Here is an 18,391-nt window from a genome sequence, read left to right on the forward strand (position 1 = left end):
CTGATAGACCGGGAAGAGACAGTTTAATAAAAGTGGAGATACTGCAGGTTCAAGGAAGAGTTGGAGAAGAAACAGCAGAGGAAACTCTTCCTGAAATAGTGATTCATGGTCCTGCGTGGAGGGCATGGGAGCCCACGGCTCGGGATACCAGCAGTGTAATCAACACGCCAGCGCTGGAACGTGAGGTGAGCCGAACCTCAACAGCCCGAGACACCGGTGGGAAAGTGGAAGGAGGAGCCTAGAGGGAATGAGGCTTGAAGCCCCATGGGGGAAAATTCACCAGGCTAACTAGAAGAGAGAGGGAAAAAAAAGTGACCGGTACAGACATGAATTTCTCTCTCTCTGCTCACCTCTCAAAGGTGAGCAAGACAAAGAGCAGGCGCCATTTTGGACGTACGTAAAAGCTGTGCCACCTCAGGGCTGTGCCCCGCCCTCAGCCAAGCAGAAAAACCTGACTCTGGGGGGGTGAAATAACAGGAGATTAGGATCTAATTAATGTGTGGTGCTAATGAACTGAGACTGTGAAAAAAGAGACGGTGGGTGAGAGAACTCACAGAGTTCATGTGAGTACTCTCCAGAGATGCTACAATTCGGTAACCTTGGCAACCCAGTGGGAGACTGCAGGAGAATTGGAGCCCACACTGAGGGCAGCACAGATTCCCTGTGTGGTCCTTGGGAAAGAGCTTCCGATCTCTGGCTCCTGTGGGTATATCATTCGCCTGCTAACGACCTTCAATTCTGCTCAGCTGTGCATAATTACTTCCCTTCTGAATCAAAAAAAGAAAAAAGAGATTTACCACACCTAACCTGGGAGTGTCACCTTTCGCACACCCTTAACCCTGAAGAACCAAGCAGAGCTCTCTGGCCACACCCATCTCAAGCCTCTAAGGCTCCATCAAAAGCAGACAGTCCACTTAACACATAGTGTAACAAGAAAAAAACACCACAGCGAGCGAGGGAAGAAGAATCCAAAGAATATCTCCACAATGCCAAGCAACAAAAGCAGAAACCGAGGAAACAAGAACAAGGAAGACATTATGACGCCCCCAAATGAACAAGACACTCCAGGCCAAGATTATGAAGATGAGATAGAAGAAATGCAAGATACGGATTTCAAAAAATTTATGATAAGAACATTTAGAAGTTTTCAAAAACAAATGCTTGAGCTACGGAAATCCTTACTGGACAGGACAGAAAATCTCTCTCGTGAAAATGAAATCTTAAGGAGGAATCAAAATGAAACACAGAAACTAGTAGAACAGGAAAGTGTGACAGTGAAGAGAAATCAAAATGAAATGAAGAACTCAATAGATCAAATGACAAACACATTAGAGAGCCTTAAAAAGAGTCAGTGAAGCAGAAGAGAGAATATCGGACTTAGAAGACAGAGCACAGGAAAGAAAGTATACAGTCAAACCAAAGAAAAGAAGAGGAAATTAGAAATCTAAAAAATATTGTTGGGAATCTACAGGATACTATTAAAAAAACCAACATTCGGGTTCTAGGAGTTCCTGAGGGCATGGAGAAGGAGAAAGGATTAGAAGGCCTTTTTAGTGAGATACTAGCAGAGAACTTCCCAGGTTTGGAGAAGGACAGAGACATCCTAGTACAGGAAGCTCATAGAACCCCTAGTAAACATGACCAAAAGAGATCCTCACCACGACACGTAGTAATCAAACTCACCACAGTGAAACATAAAGAAAAGATTCTAGAATGTGCAAGAGAGAAATGTCAGATTACTCTCCAATTAGACTCACAGCAGACTTCTCATCAGAAACCCTACAGGCTAGAAGGGAATGGCAAGACATAGCCCAGGTATTAAGACAGAAAAACTGCCAGCCCAGAATATTATATCCTGCAAAACTCTCATTTGTGAATGAAAGTGAAATAAAGACCTTTCACAGCAAACAGAAATTGAAAGAATGTCACCACTCGTCCAGCCCTGCAAAAGATGCTTAAAGATGTGTTACACACAGAAACACAGAAACACGGTCATCAATATGAAAGAAGGTAAAGGAAGGAAACCTCACAGCAAAAGATCACAGGAAGTTCAAAGCATATATTAGAAAATATCTTTGGCAAATGACAGGGCAAAGTTACTACTTATCAGTAGTCACATTGAACGTTAATGGCCTGAACTGTCCAGTTAAAAGACACAGATTGGCTGATTGGGTTAAGGAACAAAACCCATCTATTTGCTGCTTACAAGAAACACATCTTTCCAACAAAGATGTATACAGACTGAAAGTGAAAGGCTGGAAAAAGATATAGCATGCCAACAGAAATGAAAAAAGAGCGGGCCTAGCCATCTTAATATCGGACAACATAAACTTTAACACAAAAACTGTTAAGAGAGACAAAGGGGGCACTATATAATGATTAAGGGATCAATTTAACAGGAAGATATAACAATTATCAATGTATATGCACCTAATTACAGGGACTTAAAGGGAGACTTAGACTCCAATACAGTAGTACTGGGGGACTTCAGTACTCCACTCTCAGAAATAGACAGATCAACAGGACAGAAGATCAACAAGGAGACTAGATTTAAACGACACTATAGCCCAAATGGATCTAACAAATATATACAGAACTTTTCATCCTACACTTAAAGAATTTACATTCTTCTCAGCAGTACATGGAACCTACTCTAGGACTGACCACATACTAGGCCATAAAGCAAGTCTCAGCAAATTCAAAAGAATTAGGATCATACCATGCAGCTTCTCAGACCATAGGGGAATGAAGTTGGAAATTAGCAACCCAGGAATCCCTAGAACATATGCAAACACATGGAGATTGAACAACATGCTCCTGAATGAACATTAGATCATAGAAGAAATCAAAGGAGAAATCAAAAATTTTCTGGAAGTAAATGAGGTTAACAGCACAACATACCAAAACTTATGGGATACAGCAAAAGCAGTGTTAAGAGGAAAGTTTATATCAGTAGGTGCCTACATCAAGAAATTGGAAAGATACCTAATAAATGAGCTTTCAATTCATCTCAAGGATCTAGAAAATCTGCAGCAAACCAAACCCAAACCCAGTAGGAGAAGAGAAATAATTAAAATCAGAGAAGAAATCAATAGGATTGAATAAAAAAAAAAAACATTACAAAAGATCAGCCAAACGAGGAGCTGGTTTTTTGAAAAAATAAACAAAATTGACACCCCATTGGCCCAACTAACTAAAAAAAGAAAAGACCCAAATTAATAAAATCAGAGATGAAAAAGGAAATGTAACAACAGACACCACAGAAATAAAATGAATCATCAGAAATTACTACAAAGAGTTGTATGCCAGCAAACAGGGAAATCTATCAGAAATGGACAGATTCCTGGACACATACAACCTACCTAAATTGAGCCAGGAAGACATAGAAAACGTAAACAGACCCATAACTGAGACAGAAATTGAAACAGTAATAAAGGCCCTCCCAACAAAGAAAAGCCCAGGACCAGATGGATTCACTGCTGAATTCTACCAGACATTTAAAGAACTAACTCCAATTCTTCTCAAACTATTCAGAACAATCGAAAAAGAGGGACTCCTCCCAAATTCTTTCTATGAAGCCAGCATCACCTTAATTCCTAAGCCAGAAAAAGATGCAGCATTGAAAGAAAATTACAGACCAATATCCCTGACGAACATAGATGCAAAAATCCTCAATAAAATTCTGGCCAATAGAATGCAACAACACATCAGAAAGATCATCCACTCAGACCAAGTGGGATTTATCCCTGGTATGCAGGAATGGTTCAATGTTCGCAAAACAATCAACGTGATACACCACATTAAAAAAAACTCCAGAAGAAAAACCATATGATTATCTCAATAGACGCAGAGAAAGCATTCGATAAAATACAACATCCTTTCATGATGAAAACTCTAAGCAAACTGGGTATGGAAGGAACATTTCTCAATACAATCAAAGCAATTTATGAAAAACCCACGGCCAGCATCCTATTGAATGGGGAAAAGCTGGAAGCATTTCCACTGAGATCTGGTACCAGACAGGGATGCCCACTCTCACCACTGCTATTCATTATAGTTCTGGAAGTTTTAGCCAGAGCTATTAGGCAAGAAAAAGAAATTAAAGGGATACAAATTGGGAAGGAAGAACTCAAACTATCCCTCTTTGCAGATGATACGATTCTTTATTTAGGGGATCCGAAGAACTCTACTAAGAGACTACTGGAACTCATAGAAGAGTTTGGCAAAGTAGCAGGATATAAAATCAATGCACAAAAATCAACAGCCTTTGTATACACAGGCAATGCCACGGCTGAGGAAGAACTTCTAAGATCAATTCCATTCACAATAGCTACAAAAACAATCAAATACCTTGGAATAAACTTAACCAAGGACATTAAAGATCTCTACGATGAAAATTACAAAACCTTCAAGAAAGAAATAGAAGAGGATACCAAAAAATGGAAAAATCTTCCATGCTCATGGATTGGAAGAATCAATATCATCAAAATGTCCATTCTTCCAAAAGCAATTTATAGATTCAATGTGATACCAATCAAAATACCAAAGGCATTCTTCTCAGATCTGGAAAAAATGATACTGAAATTCATATGGAGACACAGGAGACCTCGAATAGCCAAAGCAATCTTGTACAACAAAAACAAAGCCGGAGGCATCACAATACCAGATTTCAGGACATACTACAGGGCAGTTGTTATCAAAACAGCATGGTACTGGTACAGAAACAGATGGATAGACCAATGGAACAGAATAGAAACACCAGAAATCAATCCAAACATCTACAGCCAATTTATATTTGATCAAGGATCCAAAACCGATCCCTGGAGTAAGGACAGCCTATTCAATAAATGGTGCTGGGAAAATTGGATTTCCACGTGCAGAAGCTTGAAGCAAGACCTCTATCTTATACCTTACACAGAAATCCACTCAACATGGATTAAAGACCTAAATCAATGACCCGACACCATCAAATTATTAGAGAACATTGGAGAAACCCTGCAAGATATAGGTACAGGCAAAGACTTCTTGGAAAAGACCCCAGAAGCACAGGCAGTCAAAACCAAAATTAACATTTGGGATTGCATCAAATTGAGAAGTTTCTGTACTGCAAAAGAAACAGTCAGGAAAGTGAAGAGGCAACCGACAGAATGGGAAAAAATATTTGCAAACTATGCAACAGATAAAGGGTTAATAACCAGAATCTACAAAGAGATCAAGAAACTCCACAACATCAAAACAAACAACCCACTTAAGAGATGGGGCTAGGACCTCAATAGACATTTTTCAAAAGAGGATATCCAAATGGCCAACAGACACATGAAAAAATGTTCAAGATCACTAGCAATCAGGGAAATGCAAATCAAAACCACAATGAGGTTTCACCTCACCCCATTTAGAATGGCTCACATTCAGAAATCTACCAACAGATGCTGGCGAAGATGTGGGGAAAAAGGGATACTAACCCACTTTTGGTGGGAATGCAAACTGGTAAAGCCATTATGGAAGTCAGTCTGGAGATTCCTCAGAAACCACTCATATTTAACAGGGATCACTTTTCAGTTAAATTTAAACACCTAAGAATAATTGTGTGTTAATTACAGAGTTCAACCATGAGAGTATTTTAGGCATGGAAAGCCAAGACACTCTGGCAAAAAAAAAAAAAAAAAAGAGGACCTAAATGAAAGATCTCTGAGAGTGAGATCCCAGAGGAAAGAATGGGACCATCAAAGAAGGAGGTACCTTTCTCTGAAGGGAGGAGAGAATTTCCACTTTGACTATGATCTTGTCTGAATAAGATCGAAGTCGGCAAACTCAAAAGGCTTCCATAGCCTTGGCAACTCATGACTAGAGCCTAGGCAGATTACTGACGCCATAAACAAGAGTGTCAAATTGTTAAGTAACAACAGGAGTCACTGTGTACTTACTCCTCATGTGGGATCTCTGTCCTTAATGTGTTGTCCAATGTGAAATAATGCTATAACTAGTACTGAAACAGTATTTTACACTTTATGTTCTGTGTGGGTGCAAACTGATGAAATCTTTACTTAATATATACTAAATTGATCTTTTGTATATAAAGATAATTGAAAATGAATCTTGCCGGCGCCGCGGCTCACTAGGCTAATCCTCCGCCTTGTGGTGCCGGCACACCGGGTTCTAGTCCCGGTCAGGGCACTGGATTCTGTCCCAGTTGCCCCTCTTCCAGGCCAGCTCTCTGCTCTGGCCAGGGAGTACAGTGGAGGATGGCCCAAGTGCTTGGGCCCTGCACCCCATGGGAGACCAGATAAGCACCTGGCTCCTGCCATCAGATCAGCGCGGTGCGCCGGCCGCAGCGCACCAACCGCGGCAGCCATTGGAGGGTGAACCAACGTCAAAAAGGAAGACCTTTCTCTCTGTCTCTCTCTCTCACTGTCCACTCTGCCTGTCAAAAAAAAAAAAAAAAAAAAGAAAAGAAAAAAAAAAAAGAAAATGAATCTTGATGTGAATGGAATGGGAGAGGGAGTGGGAGATGGGAGGGGTGCGGGTAGGAGGGAAGTTATGGGGGGCGGGGGGAAGCCATTGTAATCCATAAATTGTACTTTGGAAATTTATATTTACTAAATAAAAGTTAAAAACAAAACAAAACAAAAAAAGAATTAGCATCTTTTTCTTTGGTTAGCTAATGTGAAAAGCTTGCTGAGGGGTGGATGTTTGGCCTAGTGGCTAAGGTGCCTCTTTGGATACCTGCATCCCATGTCAAAGTGCCTGGGTTTGAGTCCCAGCTCAGTTTCTGATTCCAGCTTCCTGGTAGCAGGCACCGTGGGAGGCACATGGGTGGTGATTCAAATCCATGTGGATGGTGCCATCCATGTGGGAGATCTGCACTGAGTTCCTGGCTACTGGCTCTAGCCTGGCCCAGCTGTCACTGTTACAGGCCTCTGGGGAGTGAACCAGTATATGGCAGATCTCTGTATGTCACTGTCACTCTGCCTTTCAAATAAATGAGATAAATGAACAAAAATTACAACATTTTTTAAAAGCTTGTTGAACTTGAGAATTATAAAAACAAGCTTTTTTTAAATTTTGTAGAAGTACACTTCTAAATTTTAAGACTGAGAAAACAGATTTGACCTATAGAATGTTGTTCTAATCAGCTTTCTACAATTTCCATGAAAAAATACTCTTCTTAAAAGAGATAACAGGAGCTGGCATTGTGGCCTGGTGGGTTAAGCCACCACTAGTTCAAGTCCTAGCTGCTCCACTTCCAATGTAGCTCCTGCTAATGTGCCTGGGAAAGCAGTGGAGATGGCCCAAGTTGCTTAGGCTCCTACCACCCACATGAGAGACCTGGAAAAAAGCTCCTGACTCCTGGCTTCAGCCTGGCTCAGCCCTGGCTTTCCCTCTAACATTGCCTTTCAAATAAATAATTTTTTAAAAAGATTAATAGCAATACAATCTGTCTGAGCCTCGTGGAGCAGAGGAGCCCTCTCTGTCCAGGTTGTCCAGCGGGTATCCCCTCACACTACCTGTTTCTGGAGCTCCAGGTACTCGTGCTGCATCTGGTTGAGCTCTTTCATCAGGCGCCTGGCCCGCTCATGGTTGTCCTGGGCTACCAGTTCGATTGTCGCCATTTCCTTTTGTATACAACTGTTCTCCTTTTTTTGCTCCTAGCACAGAAGGAAGAAAAGACACCGTAAGGCTTCGTAACTTAGTTTCTGTCGTGGCCTTGCTAGCTGTGACATGGGCAGGTGTGACTGTCAGGCTAGCATCCGAGCGCCACCTCTGCAGGGTACCCTTTGATGAGTTGCTTTCCCTGTCAGAAGCCTCAAATGTCTTAAACTGGGAGCAGTGTTGTCCAGCACCCCAGGGCTACTGGGCAGGCTAAATTCGAACACCTACATTACAATCATCTTGCCTACCACTACCTGCCCTGTGCAAAATACACAATTTAAAAGTTCCTTTCACACACAGGATACCACTGATTCCTCCCCAGGGTGTTGGAAAAATCCATTCTTGTGCTACTCACCCACACTCACCTTGAATGGTTCTGGACTGATATCATTTCTAAACTTATTTTAGGGATAAAAGCCCGGTAGCCTGAGCTTCCTGGTTTTAGGATAATGATGAACACTAACGCTGGTGAACAGGGACAATGAGACCGATGTGTAAGGACTGCTGCGATGTCAAGCTGTCCACAGGCGCCCTCCCTCTGCCGGGGCAAGGCAGGCAGAGGCTCCCCAGCATGGAGTCACTGGGGCTGCAGCTCCATCCCGGGCACTCACCAGCAGCTTCACCTCTATCCGAGCTGAGGCTGTACTTAAAACACTGCCAAGCTCCGTCCCTCATCGACTGGCCGGCCGCAGGTACTCACCAGAAGACTTTTTTCCAGTTGGCTCCGCTGAGTCTTGAGCGCCTCCTTCAGGCTGGCCACCTGCTTCTGGGCCTGCTTTCTTTCTGTCAAGAACTGGTTCCGCAGGAGGCTGAAGTCTGCCCTCATACAGTCCGTCTCTTTCTGCAGCGCCCGCAGCTCACTTGACTTTTCAATTAACTGCTGCTCCCGTTCGGACAGCTGCCGTTCTGAAAATGAGCAGTTTTAGCAGGTTTGGCAAGAGGCCCTGGACTGGCGGAGTACGTGACTGACGTGCCAGCCCCTCAGGGGTGTCCCCCAAGTCTACCCGGACCCACACCAGGGGCCCAGAGGAGGGGCCTCATGAAGTCATCAGCTCCGGGAACCAGAGCGGCAGACTGGGACTGCTCCTGTCCTCCCTTCTGACGCTTTGAGAGCAGCGGGAGTGAAGAGCCCTCCCTGGTGCTGAGTGCAGGGAACACGGCACGGGTGCTGAGTGTTCTTCATGAGCCCGTACTTGACTGGAGGGAGGCCTCCAGGACTCCCCACCGCCAACAGCAAGCGCAGGGCAGCGGGGTCTGGAGCTGGTGCCGCAGTGGCGTGAGCCCCGTTTTACAGATGAAGAGCATAACTGCTTGTTAGAGCCACGCATGCAAACAGTGAGCACACAAGAGAGAACACTTTCAAAGAAAACTGGTATTTGGGGGCTGGCATTGTGGTGTAGCAGATAAAGCCACCACTTACGATCCTGACATCCCATATGGGCATGGATTCGAGTCCTGGTGCTCCACTTCTGACCCAGCTCCCAGCTAATGGCCTGGGAAAAGCACTTGAAGACAGCCTAGGTGCTTGGGCACTCACCACCCACGTGAGAACTATATGAAGCTCCTGGCTTCAGCCTGGCCCGCTGCGGCCATCTGAGGAGTGAACCTGCAGATGGAAGATCTGTCTCTCCCTCTCTCTATATAACCCTGATTTTGAAATAGACAAATCTTAAAAAATAAAAGTGATATTTAGAAAGTTTTTTTCTTATCACCCTATTTAGCACCTTGTCCTGACTTTGCTTTTCAACATATCTGGCATGGTAAGAACTAAATATATTTATTTAATCTCATCTTCATAATGCAATGACTGGGTCTGGGTTTAAAAAGAGTTCCCAGGACAAAAGGATTATAATAACCCTTTCATATCCCCAAGTCCACAATATTTGATGACCATTATTTAACTCTGTAGTGGAAGAAAGAAAAAATTTATTTTTATTTAAAATTATTCTTTTAATCATTTTTTTTATTTGTAAGGCAGAGAAACAGAGCAAGAGAGAGACAGACAGATCTTGCAGCCACTGGTTTCCTCCCCAGATGCTTGGAACAGTTGGGGCTGGGCCAGGCTAAAGACAGAAGCCCAGGCCGGCGCCGTGGCTCACTAGGCTAATCCTCCACCTGCGGCGCCAGCACCCCAGGTTCTAGTCCTGGTTGGGGCACCGGGTTCTGTCCCGGTTACTCCTCTTCCAGTCCAGCTCGGGAGTGCAGTGGAGGATGGCCCAGGTCCCTGAGCCCTGCACCCAAACGGAAGACCAGGAGGAAGCACCTGGCTCCTGGCTTCGGATCGGTGCGGTGCACCGGCTGTAGCGGTCATTTGGGGGGTGAACCAAGGGAAAAAGGAAGACCTTTCTCTCTGTATCTCTCTAACTCTGTCTGTTTAAGCCCAGAACTCAATCCAGGTCTTATAGGTGGGTGGCAGGGACCTGCTGCCTCCCAGGATACATATTAGCAGGAAGCTGGCACTGGAAATGGAGCTGAGACTCAGACCCCAGCACTCTGATGTGGGATGAGAGTGTACCAGAACTCCTGCACATCCCTGCACCCAGTCATTTCTTGATGGATCATTTACCTTGGGTACCCATGTCAACTCTGAGTCTTTAAAAAAAGTTCATAGAAAATGCATATTATGAAAAAACTCTGCATAAATTTCAAAAACTTTTGCACCAAAATAAACTTTTAATTCCATTTTGCCACAAACCTTCAGAGTCCCCTCTTATGGTTCAAGAGTAAGCAAACTTACCCAAGCACCTGTATTCTAGCACCATTCACTACGTCAAATCAGGATGGAAGGGGAGTATTAGTACTGATTTTTGACTAGTTGAGACAAAAGGAATCATTCATTATTCCCAAAGCTCAAAAACAGTATACGTTAGACTATCTCTGAGCCTGTTTTGCTTTAATGTACTATTTTCTTGAGAGAAGATTCTCAAAGGAACCACCTGGTAAAGTAAAAAGACTTGGCAGTTGGTCCTAGGCTCAGATCTCTCATCTCTCCTGGGAAGATTATGCTTCCTGGTTATGCTCTGGTTAGCAGCCCCCCAGAAGACCCCCGGGCAATGTCCCAGGGTACCTACTTGTTTGGGACAGCGTCTTCTCGAGACTCTCACCCCACCTCTCCTCTTCCTGCAGAGTCCTGACCCGCTCTTCGGCCGCCAGCACCTCTGTGCGCATCTGGTCCAGCCTGCTCTGCTGATGTGCCAACTCCCTCTCCAGCTGGAGCTGCTGCTCTGTCAGTGTCACTTTACTGTCTTCCCATGTTTTTTCTTCACTCTCTCTCTCTTTCTGAAGTTTCTGAAGCATCTTAATAGAGAATAACCATAGTCATAAAGCAACCAATCCTTAGTGTCCTGGTGAAGGGACTTCATGAACACAGGACAGATTCTAGTTTAGCCCACAGGGACAGAGTTCCCGGACCCGGGTGATCAAGCAGTGATGGATAAGCTCTCCAGCTGGTGTGAGAAGGGGCAGAGATCTGCATGTGGCCATGAGGATTCTTGGCCAGGCCAAGGTGCTGGTTTGAACAGCCCGTAAGTAAGAAGCCCAGAGAGTCACAGAGTTGTGTAGAGGCTAGCAGCTGCTTACAAAGGGCAGCTCAGTGATGCTCGGTCCTGTAGGGGGCACTTCTCAGTTTTCTACCCAGGGAACAAAGGTCACACAAGTGACAAAATGCTTCCCTCCACAAGCACCCCACAGGTGCAGTACTACCGTTTCCTGCTGCTCTAGTTTGAGCTGGTTTTCTTCAATCTCATTCTGAAGCAGCTGCAGTTGCTGCTGTTTCGCCTCCTCTTCTTTCTGACAGTTCTCGAACCTCTTTATCCATTCACTGATGTCCTCCTGCAGCTGGCTCTGCTCACCCAGCAGTGTGTCCCGGCGCTTGGAGGTGTGAAGCAGGTCCTTAGTGGGAGAGCACATGGAAACCACTCACTAAGCAGGTCCACCAGGGTGGCCAGAGCCAGCCTAGCATCTACTGAGTCTGACAAAAAGAAGCCTAGAAGTCCCAAAGCCTTTATCATCTCAGCGAACTGACAGGAAGGTGCCCCAAGTGAAACTTAATCAGAGCCTTTCTTCTTTTAAGTGCTAAAAAGTGAGATGACAAAAGGTGTCAGAATCTTGGCAAGAGGTGGAAACAGACATGCACTTCACGGGACGTTCAGAAGATGAAGAAAAATTGTGAATACAACTAATTCTTCCTGAAAATGAAGCTGAAGTCTTGATTTTGCTATTATTTGAAATATTTATACAAAAAAATACTCATAAAAGGATGAATATCTCTTTATTAAGGAGCCCTAATTAAGCATTTTTAAAAAAAAAAGCTCTTTATTGGGCCGGTGCTGTGGCGCAGCAAGTTAAAGCCACCGCCTGCGGCGCCAGCATCCCATATGTGTGCCGGTTCGAGTCCCGGCTGCTCAACTTTCAATCCAGCTCTCTGCTATAGCCTGGGGAAACAGTAGAAGATGGCCCAAGTCTTTGGGCCTGTACCCCTGTGGGAGACCTGGAGGAATCTTCTGGCTCCTGGCTTCTGATCAGCTTAGCTCTCGCTGTTGTGGCCATCTGGGGAGTGAACCAGTGGATGGAAGACCTCTCTCTGTAACTCTGACTTTCAAATAAATAAAATAAATCTTCTGAAAAAAAAAAGCCATTATTTCTAACACTGAAACATAAGGACTTGTGTACAATTTTTAAAAGGATCAATTACGGGGGCAGCACGTGGCACAGTAGGTTAATCCTCTGCCTGCGGCACCGGCATCCCATATGGGTGCTGGTTCTAGTCCCAGCTGCTCCACTTCAGATCCAGCTCTCTGCTATGGCCTGGGAAAGCTGCAGAAGATGGCCCAAGTCCTTGGGCCGCTGCACCCGAGTGGGAGACCCAGAAGAAGCTCTTGGCTCCTGGCTTCAGATCGGCGCAGCTCCGGCCTTTGCAGCCATTGGGGAGTAAACCAGCAGATGGAAGACCTTTTTTTCTGTCTCTACCTCTCACTGTCTGTAACTCTACCTCTCAACCTATGACAAGATGGTCAGCACGTAATCAACTCTGAGCCCAGCCTCTGGAGGCCTCATCTGTGCTGTGGGTTAAGGGGCTGGTGCTGTGGCATAGCGGGTAAAGCTGCCACCTGCAGTGCCGATATCCCATATGGGTGCTGGTTGGAGTCTCAGCTGCTCCACTTCCAATCCAGCTCTCTGCTATGGCCTGGGAAAGCAGTGTTAGATGGCCCAAACCCTTGAGCCTGTGCACCTGTGTGGGAGACCCTGAGGAAGCTCCTGGCTCCTGACTTTAGATCAGCGCAGCTCCAGCTGTTGCAGCCTAAAGGGGAGTGAACCAGAGGATGGAAGACCTCTCCCCCTACGCCCCCCTGCATAACTCTTTCAAGTAAATAAATAAATCTTTAAAAAGAAAATACTCTGTCCCTGATGCTCCTTCCTCCAGGAAGTGCAAACTATTTGCTCTCCTGGCAAGGGGCCTTTCCCCTCCAAAAACAAAAAAAGGAAGGAAGGAAGGAAAGAAGGAAGGAAGGAAGGAAGGGAGGGAGGGAGGGAGGGAGGGAGGAAGGAAGGAGGGAAGGAAGGAAGGAAGGAAGGAAAAAAATGACCCATCTGGTCTCATAGATGCTGCTGATGGCCTATGGTCCTGGCACAACCCTACACACTAATTTAATCAAGAGTCCAAGGGCTAAAATAAATTAGGAAACCACTGGTCTGCACCAAAATTTTTATTTATGTGAGGACTGTTAAAAAGGCCCTATGGGACGTCCCTAATGTGAAAAGGAACCAGCTTACTGAAGGCTTTAGTTATTTTAGTCATCTGTCTGCATGCCTTCAAGATACTACTAGAATATTGCATTGCTATTGTTAACCTTACCTGTTTGGCTACATTCAAATGGTCTTGAACATTAGTTAGTTCCTCTTGTAGTGATTTTACTGCTTCTTGTTTTTCTATAGAAACAACATTATAATAACATAAGAAATGCATATATATGTATTGTCCAGGATCCCATCAGAACACCCCCTCAAAGTAGAGAAATGAATTTAAACCTGTTTTCTATTAACTATATGACTATGCCACATTACTTTATTAAAGACTAAAAGACAGTTACATTTGGGCTTGGAGCCCAGGTTTTTAAAGACTTTCATGTTCAAAACCTTTTAACAAAAATATCTATAGGTAATACTTATTATGGTGAGATGCATGGTTTAAAAATATGTACTTTTTATATTACAGGTAGAAATGAAAATTTAGTACTTTTCAAGAAGACAATTTGGGAAAAATTTCTATTTATACTAGCATTGTTCGTTACTAGCTGTATGATCTTGAGCATGCTACTTCTCAATTAAGCAAGTCAGAAGGAAACTAAGCTTCAGTTTCTTCATCTGCAAATGGGCAAAACAGTAGTTTCTATCTCATAAAAATATTATAAATATTAAATGAAAAAATGCATCATCCCTATAACATAGTAAATGTTTAATAAGTGCATTGTTAGAATCACTTAGCAGTTTCTCCTAAATAAACTATGAATATTTATAAAGATTTGGTAATTTAAAATCTTTATTATTTGCATCTTTGTTTTTAGTTTTAAAACTACATATACATGTACACACAGCACTAGGAAAAATCCAACTGTTGATGGGATTTATCTCTGAGGGGGTAAGGCCAACAGACATTTTATTTCATCTTTTTGCTGTTTTTAAACTGTTCTCTAAGGAACGTGAACTAGGTTCTTATAAAAACAGCTTCACTGAGATAAAATTCTCATACTTTATGTGTCCTATGTAAAGTATACAATTCAATGGTTTTCGTGCACTCACAGAGTTGTACAACCATTGCCACAACCTGATATTAGAAAGCCTACACTCGTTAGCAGACGGTGCTACTGCACCACCAGTCATCTCTCCTGCTGCCCCCACCTTGCAGCTGCTGCTGTGCTGCCGAGATGCCCTGCTGTGCCGAGAGCTTGTCTCCATGTAGGCGCTCTAGTTCCTGCTGCAGCCTTCTCACTTGAAGTTCCAACGTTTCTAAGTTTGACTGCTCCATTCTGTTAGTTTCTTCTGTAGCTGCTAAAACCCTTTCACACAGGGAATAGGTCAGAGTGTCAAACGTAAGTATTCAAGCACACACAAGAGATAACTGAAGAATAGTGATCCAGTCACTGTATTATGGAATGTCTGAGTTATTACAAATCATGAAAAAAATTGAAAACCTTCAAATCATTTTCAAAAGAAATTGTATTATAAGCTTTCTAAATAGGAATTTTTTCTGAAAAAGTGATTCACGGAAATGAAGTTTTATAAAAATCATGGATAAAAAGTATAGATATCATTCAGAATTCCAGATCTGAGAAAAGTGGATTGCTACTTCATGGTAAGTAAAAAAGCAGGAAACACAATAGTGTAACAAGATAGCTGTCCATATAACACACATGCATGAACATCAACTCGTGTACATATAAAGCCAGTCATACAGTGTGGACTTGTTTCTGTCTGGCTTTCACTCAGCACGATTGCCTTGAGATTCATTCATGTACTTGAGTATATCAATACTTCATCCCTTTTTTGTTGCTTAGTTGTATTCCACTTTTTTACCCATTTACTAGCTTAGACACAAACATTTGTGCAGTTACAAATTAAGCTACAAGAGGCCACAGCTGTGGCGCAGCAGGTTAAAGCCAAGGACTGAAGCGCCAGCATCCCATATGGGCGCCAGTTCTAGTCCTGACTATTCCTCTTCTGATCCAGCTCTCTGCTATGGCCTGGGAAAGCAGTAGAAGATGGCCCAACTCCTTGGGGCCCTGCACCTGCATGAGAGACCGGGAGGAAACCCCTGGCTCCTGGATTCGGATTGGCACAGCTCCAGCTGTTGCAGCCATCTGGGGAGTGAACCAGCAATGGAAGACCTCTCTCTCTGTCTCTACCTCTCTCTGTAACTCTTTCAAATAAATTAAAAAAAAAAAAAAAAAAAAAAACTTAAGCACTAGTGTATACTTTGTGTGGAAGTATGTGTATGTTTTCCTTTCTCTTGAGTACATACGTAGGGGTGAAATGGTTAGTAGGTATTTGATTTAGCTGCCAAACTGCTGCCCAAAGTTGTCATACCACTTTATATTCCCATCAGTTGTATATGAAAGCTTCTTATGAACATTTAGTATAGCATTTCAATTGGTGCATAGTGATATCCTGTTGTGGTTTTAATTTGCATTTCCCCAATGACTAATCTTTTCATATGCTTATCTGCCACCCATTTACCTTCTATAGCAAAATGCTCAAATTTTTTGCTCATTTTTAAAACTGATTTGTGTTTTCTTATTGAGTTTTAAGAGTTCTTTTCTTTTCTACATCCAAGTTTTTTATTAGGTACAGGGATACAAAGATTTTTTTCCCAAGCTGTGATATTTTTTTTCATTCACCTTAACTGTGTCTTGAGGAACAGATATTTGAATTTTAATGAAGTCTAATTTTAATAATTCTTTTATGGATTATGCTTTTGGTGTTCTGCCTACGACATTTTTGCGGAATCCAAAGTCACAAATGTTCTTCAACATTTTCTTCTAGAAGCTTCATATTTATGTTTCACATTTATGTTTAGGGCACATTTTGAGTTATTGTTTGTATACAGTGTGAGCTATGGATTGAAGTTCACTGTTTTGGTTTCAGATGTCCAGCTGTTCTGCAACATTTCTTGGAAGGATCATTTTTTTCTCTACTGAAAAAGAGGTCTTTGTCAAAATCAGTTATATACATCATGTATGAGTTTATTTTTGGACTTTCTGTTCTGTTCCATTGATATATCCATCTATCTTCACACCTTCGATACCATAGTGTTGTGGCAAAAAAAAAAAAAAACAAAAAAAAAAAAACGGAAAGAACAGGCCATCAAAGAAGTAGGTACCTTTCTCTGAAGGGAATAGAGAACTTCCACTTTGATTATGGCCTTGTCTAAATCAGGCTAGAGTGTGTGAACTCAAGAGGCTTCCATAGCCTTGGCAGCTCATGACAAGAGCCTCAGGTGATCACTGACATCATAAATCAGTGTCAATTGTTAAATCAATAACAGGAGTCACTGTGCACCTGCTCCCCAGGTAGGATCTCTGTCCTTAATGTGTTGTACCATGCGAATTAACAGTAAAACTAGTACTCAAACAGTACTTTATACTTTGTGTATCTGTGTGGGTACGAACTGTTGAAATCTTTACTTAGTATATATTAAGTTGATCTTCTGTATAAAAAGGTAATTAAAAATGAATCTTCATGAAGAATGGGATGGGAGAGGGAGTAGGAAATGGGATGGTTGTGGGTGGGAGGGAAGTTATGGGGGGAAAAGCTGCTATAATCCAAAAGTTGTACTTTCAAAATTTATATTTATTAAATAAAACTTTAAAAAAAACCCACAGTGTTTTGATTATTACAGCTTTATACTAAGTCTTGAAATCAGATTTGTTTAGCCCTAGACTTTTTTTTTTAAACATTTATTTATTTGAAAGGCAGAGTATGGGGCTGGCACCATGGCACAATGGGTTAAAACCCTGGCCTGAAGCGCTGGCATCCCATATGGGCACTGGTACTAGTCTTGGCTGCTCCTCTTCTGATCCTGCTCTCTGCTATGGCCTGGGATAACAGTAGAAAATGACTCAAGTCCTTGGGCCTCTGCACCCAGGAGACCTAGAAGAAGCTCCTGGCTCCTACCTTCGGATCTGCGCAGCTCTGGCCGTTGTGGCCATCTGGGGAGTGAACCAGTGGATGGAAGAACTCTGTTTCTCCCTCTCTCTGTAACACTTTCAAATAAATAATTTTTTTTTTTAAAGGCAGAGTTATAAAGAAAGAGGGAGAGACAGAGAGAGATCTTCCATCTGCTGATTCACTTCCCCAATAGCTGCAATGGCCAGGGCTGGGTCAGGCCAAAGCCAGGAACCTGAACTCTATCCTGGTCTCCCATGTGGCTGGCAGGGGTCCAAGTACTTGGGGCATCTTCTACTGCTTTCCCAGGTACATTAGAGTTGGACTGAAAGTGGAGCAGCAGGGAACTCCAATCAGGGAATTGTAGGTGTAGCTTAAACCTGCTGTCTCACAGTGCCTGCACCAGCCCTAAGCTTTTGTTCTTCTTTTTCAGTCATTTTGATGTCATAAATTCTATTCTAGGTCCATGTGAATTTTAGAACTAGCTTGTTGATTCTACATAAAGAAGTATCTATTGGGATTTTTATCATAATTGTTTTGAACCTATAGATCAATCTGAGAAGAACTAAATCTTAACATTGTGTCTTCCTATCCATGAGTATCTCTCCATTTATTTCCAACATGTATTATTTTACTTTAAAAAATCACAAAATATTATTTTAAAAAGTACTTTTCAGGAACAAAGTGAAAGGAAATTCACCAAAAAAGTCATTGATGCATTGTATTATGATAATTTGTACAGTGTTTTTTTTTTTGTCCAACTTTTAAATAATATGTTTATAATGCTCTGGACTTCAAGAAGTGATCTTGCCAGCTTAATTGTTCTTGTTCTCACCTTTTGGTTTGTGCCAGTTTCTTTTCCCAGCTGTCACACTTGTCTTGGAGATCTTCCTTTTCTTTGCTCAAACATTCCACACATGGTTGTAGTGCTCGGATTTCAACAGTCATTCGCTCTATTTCCCGTTTGTCCCTCTCAAAGAGCTGCTTCTGCCATTCTATCTCCGCTTTCTGTTGCTGGGCTGTCTGCTGCAAATTCTCCAATAGCAGTTTTTCCTGAATCAGGTAAGAGAGGACTTCAACA

The 18,391-nt window shown here is 42.7% G+C and overlaps 1 protein-coding gene across 4 annotated transcripts in view; it reads right to left on the bottom strand.

The window, feature by feature from the left end:
* CNTRL (centriolin) overlaps nucleotides 1-18,391 on the bottom strand; it is a 101,910-nt gene that overhangs the window by 7,222 nt on the left and 76,297 nt on the right. For all 4 annotated transcript variants that reach the window (XM_062207647.1, XM_062207646.1, XM_062207648.1 and 1 more), the window contains 7 exons: nucleotides 18,146-18,363; nucleotides 14,548-14,705; nucleotides 13,505-13,578; nucleotides 11,353-11,541; nucleotides 10,722-10,947; nucleotides 8,351-8,556; nucleotides 7,506-7,646 (listed from right to left, as the gene is read on the bottom strand). In XM_062207647.1, the coding sequence (XP_062063631.1) occupies nucleotides 7,506-7,646; nucleotides 8,351-8,556; nucleotides 10,722-10,947; nucleotides 11,353-11,541; nucleotides 13,505-13,578; nucleotides 14,548-14,705; nucleotides 18,146-18,363 (1,212 nt within the window). The remainder of the gene's footprint in view (nucleotides 1-7,505; nucleotides 7,647-8,350; nucleotides 8,557-10,721; nucleotides 10,948-11,352; nucleotides 11,542-13,504; nucleotides 13,579-14,547; nucleotides 14,706-18,145; nucleotides 18,364-18,391) is intronic.

The sequence above is a fragment of the Lepus europaeus genome, chromosome 12, assembly GCF_033115175.1.
Source record: "Lepus europaeus isolate LE1 chromosome 12, mLepTim1.pri, whole genome shotgun sequence".
NCBI classification, from domain to species: Eukaryota; Metazoa; Chordata; class Mammalia; order Lagomorpha; family Leporidae; genus Lepus; species Lepus europaeus.